Source organism: Elaeis guineensis, chromosome 1, assembly GCF_000442705.2.
Source record: "Elaeis guineensis isolate ETL-2024a chromosome 1, EG11, whole genome shotgun sequence".
Classification (NCBI taxonomy): Eukaryota; Viridiplantae; Streptophyta; class Magnoliopsida; order Arecales; family Arecaceae; genus Elaeis; species Elaeis guineensis.
The window spans coordinates 145,042,753-145,051,638 of NC_025993.2; the positions used below are offsets into that span (position 1 = coordinate 145,042,753).

The following is an 8,886-nucleotide window of genomic DNA, read 5'->3' on the forward strand; positions in this document are numbered from 1 at the left end:
TTGTCAGCTGAACAAATCATTGTACGGTCTCAAACAGGCACCGAAGTGTTGGTACAAGTGATTTGATTCCTTTATTGTGAGTTTGGGATTTGATCGACTGAAGACAGATCATTGTGTATATTTTTACGGTTATGATGATGAAAGCTTCCGTATCTTGCTGTTATATGTCGACGATATGATGATCGCAGAAAATAGCATGAGTCGGATATCAGATCTGAAAACTCAGTTAGCTGGGAAGTTTAAGATAGACTTAGGAGTCGTGAACCAAATACTTGGGATGAAGGTGCTACGGAAGAAGAAGGATAGGAAGGTCCGGCTTTCACAAAAGGGATATGTGGAGAAAGTTTTACGATGCTTCAATATGCAGAATGCAAAGCCAATGTCTATCCCATTTTCTATTCAATTGAAACTATTAGCAGAGCAATCACGTAGCACGAAAGCAGAAAAAGCTGACATGGCCCAGGTACCATATTCATCAGCAGTAGGGAGTTTTATATTTGTCATGATATGCACAAGACCAGACATTGCACAAGCAGTGAAAGTTGTGAGCCAATATATGGCGAATCCAAATAGCGACCATTAGATAGCAATAAAGTGGATCCTTTGATATTTGAGGAGGACGACTAATCATTCACTCTATTTTGGTTCAATAGGTTTAGAGTGCATTGGTTATATGGATTCTAATTTTGTAAGTGATCGAGACAAGAGGAGATCTACCACAGGCTATGTGTTCTCTATGGACGGTGGTGCTATTAGCTAGGATCTAAGCTTCAGTCGGTGGTGGCATTATCAATGACAGAGGCAAAGTATATTGCAGTGGCACACACATGCAAAGAAACTATCTGGCTCAAGAGACTTCTTAGAGACTTCAAGGTGAAGCAAGATATGATGAGGATGGATTGTGATAGTCAAAACGCGTTGCACTTGACGAAAAATCTGGCGTTTCACTCTTGAACGAAGCATATTAACATTCGCTATCACTTTGTGAGAGATGTGGTTAATGATGGTCTAGTTTTATTGCTGAAAATTCATACTGATGCAAATCCAGCAGATGTATTGATAAAGTCAGTGACCCAGGAGAAGCTCAATTGGAATAAAGCTTCTCTCAGTCTTGGAGCTACGTGAGGAGTGGGAGGTTGGCAAGATCTCCAGAAATGACGTTCTTATGAATTCGGCATATGTCTTCAAGTGGGAGAATTGATAGGTTAAAGCCATGTTCAGCCCAACCCGGACCCAGCAGACAGGCCAAGCCTGGCTTAGACCCATGCACGAGTGCAGCCCAGCGTAGGCACGTGCGGGAGCGCACGCGAGCCAGCCCAGCTCATTCGCGGGTGCAGCATACCACGGTCTACCGCATTTTTGCGGTCCACAATAGGCACGTGGACTGAGCACCCATTTTCAGGGCATTTCCTCGCGGTCCACGATGGATCGGCACTCGTTTCTCCGATGCTTCTCGCAGTCTATGTGATTTCTGGTGGATTGAATGCGCGATCGGATAGTCTTCCTCTCTCCCGATGATGATCCAATGGCTAATGGCATTTATCCATTTTGATTTGGGTTGTTTCATGATCGTTTGAGCACTGTTTTGAGCCGTGCGATGCAGATACGATGGTGGACTTTGAAGTTTCAATTCCACAGTGAATCGAAGTCCATTTTTTATGCGGTTTGGACCAAATTTTATCTGATAATGAGCTCTATTTAAAGGAAGGGCCTTGGGAGAGGTTTATAACAGCCTAAAAGAAGTGAAAATGAAATAAACGAGGGTCCAAGAGAAGAGGAAAAAGAAGAGAGGCATGAGATTTCTTTGAGAGAAAAATAAAAGAGTGTTTTTTTTGTAAAAAGAGAGTTTGTGAGCCTTTTATTTTTCTTCTCCAATTTTGTACTTCGTTATGCTGGATTATTAATAAAAGAACATTAAGGAGGTCTTGCCCATGGACGTAGGCCAACAATCAGGCCAAACCACATAAATCTGATGTGCTTTCTTTTTTCTTATTTTTATTACTTGTTTATCTCTCCTATTTTGTATTCTACGTTTGTTCTAGTTATCTTTTCTCTATAAAATGATCTTGTTTCCACTGTGTTTGTGTGCTATGTGGATTGAGGTGTGCTCGATTACCCCACGACCGCTCTTTTTATAAGAATCTATACAAATGCATTTAATCTCACATCAGTTATATATTGGACATATCTTAAGCACCGTCAAGGAACCTAAATAACATCTTTCGGTTAACTATTCTAGGTGAAATATTGGGTTTCGACAAATAATATTAAAACAAATGTAGCTTTATGGCTATGTGAACCTGGATGCAGTAGTACGGGCCTATTACAACTGACTATGGGTCGATTATGATGTTTATGATTAGATTAATTTATTTACTTATAAATAAATTTGCAAGGATTTGGATCCGTAGCCTACAGAAAATGCTAGGGTTTAAATAAAAAGAGTGTGCGAGTATCTATGCTGCTGTATGTTCAGTCCCACATTGATTATTCATAAAAAAATTTTGGATATCTTTATAGGACCAAGAAGCCTAAATAATATTTTTGGTTAGTCTTTCTTCGTAAGATTTAGATTATTGTAGGTTTTTCTTTACACAAGAACTGCTCTTATTCCTTCTTCTTCTTCCTCACAAATTAACAAATTCCCATGCATGGGCTAATTTCCTGGCCAACCAGCCGGGTTTCGGCCTGGTTTGGGCGAGACCTGGGCTAATTTCCAACCCACCAGCTAGGTTTTGGCATGGTTAGGACAATGATTTTTGTCTGAACAAGCCAAGAATTAGATAGAGCTAAGCCCAGTTTGGGTGATCGGGTGCAGCCGTGAGGAAAAACACCCAGTTGGGTAGTATACGGCCATAGTTTTCACCTGCTTCAAAATAAGGTATTATTTAGTTTCTTTAGATTTCATATAACTGTTACATTTTCTCCCTTTAAAACAATCTTTAGATTTCATATAACTGTTGCATTTTCTCCCTCATCGAAACAATCAACATAATAAATGGTCACGCTTTATATCTATAATGCTTCCCAAATTGCAGTGCAACTCAGTACTAGGATAGAAAATTTGAACCTATACTTAACGTAGTGCATTAACATTGTAACTTTTTTTTCTTCGACTCATATGGATGGAGGGCTCATCGCTGGTTATAGGCTTGCGGTCTTTGGACTGTAGCTGGTATGCTTACGGTTGATCCTTGGACTATAGCTAGTACATTTGTAACTGCTGAGCCTCACGGCTTTATCTCATTTGTTGGAGGGCTCATCTCAATAAGAAGTATTGTCCACTTTGACCGTATGCAGCTTGCAACCCTTGGACCGTAGTTGATATGCTTGTGACTGTCGGATCTCACGGCTTTATCCCCTGGGCTTTAACCCAAAAGGCATCTCTTGAGACAGAGAGAGTATCTTATCTTATATAAGGCAGAGTATTCCTGACATACAACCGATGTGGAACTAAACCTCCCACGACAAGTTGGATCAAAAAAAATCATGGGGCAATTGTGCTAATGTGCTAGGAAAGAGAATTGGTTGCAACTTGCAACCAAATAGTAGCAACATGTTTTTATCCTTCAAATGTGTATGATACACGTGGAGATCATCCTAATTCATCGAGGTGGTGAATTTAGACAAAAGCAGCAAGCATTTAGCCTATTGATGGCCCTGACTATCTACTTCCACGTTGTGCATAGACCTGTTCATGAATCGGATGGCGTGCTTAAGCCCGAAGCCTTTTGGACGGCCTTGAGCCAAATATTTAGACACATTGGGCCAATCCAGCCCTGCAAAATAGGCCCGTTTTAAAGGGTCGGGCTCTCCTATGGGGATTACAGCCCGGTTTGAGTCCGGTGCGGCCCATATTTTCTTTCATCTTGCTTGTGTTATTTGGCTCTATTTGATGTGTTTGTAGATTATTAAGACAATTATTGTTGATATGTGCACCTAGTGGGACAATAGACATATTGTAGGTTGTTGATACGGTGGCAACGAGTCGCACATTGGTTGGGTCAACTGATATCTGTATGCATTTTATCAAAAAAGATCCATATCCATATCTATCCTGTATCCGTGTTGGGTCGAATCAGATCGGACTCCAAGGATGGGTTGGGTCAGATATATCCGAATTTTTTTTTCCTCTTGTTCTCTCATTTCACTCTACTCGTAGCCTCCCTCCACTCCTTCATTTATTACCGCCCTTCTTCGTTCCCCATCTCCACTGCTGCCACACCACCATCCGCTGCCCTATCTCCAAACCCTACAAAATATCATGCTTTCACCAAGACTAAGCTCTCAAAAGATTAAGCTCTCAAAACCTCAGGGGACCAACTCACATTGCCACAAGTTGCACAAAACCCAAATGCCTGAGACAAAACCCCAATCGGAATCTAAGAAATCCCTTTGATCTCTCTCAGGTGTCCTCTTTCATCATAGATTTGCAAAAAAAAAAAAAGAAATGAAAAGAAAAAAAAATAAGGAGAGGAAAAAAATATATCAAGCTATGTGGGGAAAGGCCGTACCTTCCAATTTTTTCCATCTTTCCTTTTTTTCATGTTGATTTTTCTTATGTTTTCCCTTGGTTTTCCTATTGGTTTTTTCATTCTCAGCAATTTCAATTGAGGGAGAGGCTTGGAGTGACCAAATAGAGAAGCTTAAAAGATAGCCAGGGTTTTGTCGGAACCATAGTTGCTTTCTCCTCCAAGCGAATAGTCCCGAACTCCATCTCTTTTCCTCTTCATTGCCGGCACACTCTTCATCCACCACCAAATCTTCGTCGGTACTAGCAAGCTCTCGTTGATATTGTCGCTTCCTCTTCTCCATCGACATCATCCACCACCAAGCCCCCTAAGCCACCGCTAGGGGTGGGGAGAGTGGGAACCCGGGTCAGATTTTGGGTTTTATTTAAATAAGAGAGAGATGTTTTAAGTTTTATTTAAACAAGAGAAAGAGAGAAATTCGGGATATATCATTATCCATATCCAATTCGAACCCACTTTCGATATTTTTTTTTAAAACCCACGTCTGCCTCGTCTCTTAATCGGATTAGATAAAATCCATCCCGTTCGGGCTGGGTTGGGTCAGGCATCCATTGGGTCAGAAAAAACTGTTATCCCTAGTTGTTGATAATACTTATTTATTTTATATTTAGTATCTTTTAAATGTATTCGAGCATTTGCAGTACTTTTGAAAAAATAAAAAATAAAAATGATCCTAAAACCTGACACTAGGTTGAAGCCAAAAATCCGAGCAAGAGCCTGCCGCAGGACTAAGAAAATTGTGGTGCACTGGCGCAGCCAACCCATGAACAGGTCTAGTTGTGCGACTAGGATACCATTGTAACAGGAAAGTCATCTGAAAGATTAGCGCCATCAAGTAAATTAGGAGGATAAATATGTTATCCAAGTATTAGATACATTATATCATGATCCAAGAGCTTGTCTGTCTTCCAAAACAGAAACCAAATTCGGTAGTTATTTTGGTGATGTTAGCTTCCACATTCCCAATTCTTCTTCAGAGAACATAAATTCAGACCACAGATACGACAAAAGTTGGTTTAGATATTAAAACAATATAATTAAAAAATTGTACAAATTGCTGAGTTAAATAGAATAAGATCATATATAATAGCAAAGGTCTGTGACAACCCAGGATGTTCCTTTCCTCAACATTACAAGCCACGCACACAAAACAAACGTTATTTCCTTGTTTACTCGGTCCTATGTTTGGCTATAAAAGTCCATGATATAAGCAATGCCAGACCATCCACCTTCTCTTGTTTCCCTTGTGGCGATGCTGACAAGAAGGCCGGCCTCCAAATGAGGAGGAAAAAATAGCACCAAAGTTGAATACGCCAGTTTGCACAAGAAAGAAGTTGATAAGAAAGCAAAATCCCCATTTCTAGGTGCCTTTCATACCATTAAGAAAACCTAGATTTTGTTCCTCTAATCATAGATGGACGTACCGTACAAGGAGCAATGGAACGTTTTTTTTATTTTTTATTTTTATTTTATGATATATATAGACGAGTTCTACTCAAAAAAGAAAAGAGATCGATAAATATAGACGGGTTCCTTTCACTGTCTCGCCAGTCAAAATCAGCGCAGATCTATTTAAAGGCCCTCCCTTAAGCCTCTCTTTAATAACGAACGTGCCTTCGAGGAGCACATGGCCCCCCTCCCTAATCTCTTCTTCTTGCTTGCATACTTCAGTCTCGTTTCCTTCTGTTCACGCGTCCATGGAGGAGAGACACAACCCAGCTTCCATTCCATCGACATCAGATCCATAATTCCATCCACCATCTGCTCCTCATCCAATGGTGTGACAAATTAGTACACTTCAATTTCTTTCATGATATCTAAGGTTGCGTGCATTACTAACTTCAATTTCTTTCATGATATCTAAGGTTGCGTGCATTACTAATTCTATGTACCCGGATTTTTCTAAAGTCCACATTCGGGTTCACAAGCATGCTTATCTGTGCTAATCATCAATTATTTAGTTCCTAGTTACAATGTGGGAGTAAAGATTGTCATGCCCGTACCGATGCCAATCTACGATTATGTCGATATGGGGTGCAATTCGGCACACCAAATATCGGTACACTCATATACTGCATTTTAGTATCCGTCGGTACCATACTATACGTTCTATATCATCAGATTTGGTACTGTACGATAAATCTTGCATGGGATCATTTGTAGTTGATATATTACATACTAATCATCAGTTACATGTACTTCAAATTATAAGATGCCTACTTAGTAGTGATCCCTCTGGCCTTTCCGTGCATAAACTCTTGCAGCATCGTCTGGCAATAGGCTGACCGTTGTTCATCAGCACGGCCCCTGCTCCCCCCTCATCAACCCCAGGCAAAGGCTGAGCCACAGAAAGATCCTCCACCGTGACCAAGCCCGAGTCGTCTCCCTCCACAACCGAATATCCACTTCAAGGAAGGACAAATCCGCCGGCTCGTTGGCCGGTGTCACCGTGCCCAACCGTGTCGGCATCTCGTTCAGCACCTTAGACTACGTCGTGACGGTCGGCTTCGGAACTCCCAAAAAGCATTTCACGGTGATCTTCGACACCGGCAGCGATATCTCCTGGATACAATGCCAGCCCTGTGCAGGCGGTTGCTACGCCCAGAAAGAGACGCTCTTCGACCCATCCCAATCCTCTACCTACGCCAATATATCATGCACCTCAGCCGACTGCCTCTCATTCGGATCATATTGCGATGCATCATCGACTTGCATATATTCTGTCGAATACGGTGACGGTTCCTACACTGTTGGCTTCCTTGCAAGGGAGACCCTCACCTTGACACCATCTAACGTGCTGACAAAATTCGATTTCGGGTGCGGGGAGACTAACAAAGGTCTCTTCGGCAGCGTCGCCGGGCTGGTAGGTCTTGGCCGTGGCAAGGCGTCGTTGGCATCGCAAGCAGCGCAGGTATATGGCGGAGTCTTCTCCTACTGCCTCCCGCCACGGGTGAGCTCCACAGGGTATCTGACGCTGGGAGCCAGCGGGCCGTCGCCCAACGTCAAATTTACGCCGATGCTCACCGAGCCGGCGGCACCGTCCTTCTACTTTGTTGAACTGATGGGACTACGTGTTGGAGAAAAGAATTTATCGATACCATCGAGCACCTTCACGGATGTTGGGACTATCATCGACTCCGGCACGGTGATCACCCGCCTTCCGTCGTCGGGTTACTCGGCACTTCGTGATGAATTCAGGCGGCAGATGGCAAACTATTCCATGGCGCCTCCGCTGTCGATTTTTGATACTTGCTATAATTTTACTGGAGTTGTTTCGGTGTCATTACCTCCGGTTGGTCTATTATTTAGCGGCGGAGTGACGCTCGATGTCGATCCCTCCGGTATACTGTATGTTGTGAGCATGTCGCAAGCATGTCTGGCGTTTGCTGCTAACGACGATCCGGGCTCGATCTCCATCATTGGCAACGTGCAGCAGCGGACGTACGACATTGTTTATGATGTTGCCAGGGGAATGATTGGGTTTGGAGCGGGAGGCTGTAGCTGATGGAAACCTGTAGCAGTTATCACTAAGTCAATCTAGCAATCAAAGAGTGAGATGGAAGGTATAGAATGATGAAGCGCAGGAGTGATGCGCAAATGTCACAGAATAACGTGGACAAACTTATGACTGTGATCTTTGTTGTTATCGTCGTAATCGCCGTCGCTGCTGCTGTTTTTTTCGAGAAATGTAATCTTTATGTCAGTAATAGACCTTTTAGCTACCGTGCATATGGTTGATTCCCAGTGGCTCCATATTGTAGACTTCTGAGGGAATTGTTCGGCAGGCGATTGTTCTCCTCTCTCCCTTTAAAGTACCAATACGTCTCTGTTGGGAGAAATTATTGGTTGGATCTAGATCATAGCGGATCATGAATAATTTATTAGTTAGATGGAGGGAAAAGATATTAAATAAACGGTAGAACGTGTTGTTAAGAAGAGAAAAACTATTAAATATATAGCAGTATGTATTGTTATGGCACATACGAAACAAATAAAATGGAAGAAAAGAGTTAAAATATTCATGGTCCAGTCCACCCAATAACTTTCCGCCTGTTGGTGCTTTGACTTTTAGTGACTTTATGCTTTCTTTTTGTTGAGAAATACTGCAATCACCAACAGTAACGACATAAATTTTTTTTTCCTTTTTATGAATTTAAATAGGATATCATAAAATAATAATAATTTCTACGATCTAATCAGATAATTTAATAAATAAAAAATAATCAAACAATCTAAAAAGATAATAATTTTGATGTGAAATTTTTATTATTTAAAATAATAAGATTACTGTAAGTTTTCTCTAGATCAACTAGAGATTATACAAATATATCATTAAAAATAAATCTCGAATCTC

The 8,886-nt window shown here is 41.5% G+C and overlaps 1 protein-coding gene across 1 annotated transcript; it reads left to right on the forward strand.

The window, feature by feature from the left end:
• Positions 1-6,141: 6,141 nt before the first annotated feature.
• Positions 6,142-8,548, forward strand: LOC109505516 (aspartyl protease family protein At5g10770). The gene is made up of 2 exons (XM_019848340.3): positions 6,142-6,310; positions 6,797-8,548. The coding sequence occupies exons 1-2, from the start codon at positions 6,160-6,162 to the stop codon at positions 8,035-8,037; spliced, it is 1,392 nt and encodes a 463-aa protein (XP_019703899.1). The 5' UTR covers positions 6,142-6,159; the 3' UTR covers positions 8,038-8,548.
• The last annotated feature ends 338 nt before the right edge of the window (positions 8,549-8,886 follow it).

What these genes read in the sequence shown, in the direction of transcription:
- LOC109505516 (XM_019848340.3), top strand. Translation starts at nt 6,160, where the DNA reads ATGGCCCCCCTCCCTAATCTCTTCTTCTTGCTTGCATACTTCAGTCTC. An exon ending in CATCTGCTCCTCATCCAATG is followed by an intron (nt 6,311 to 6,796) that starts GTGTGACAAATT and finishes AAACTCTTGCAG; the next exon opens with CATCGTCTGGCAATAGGCTG.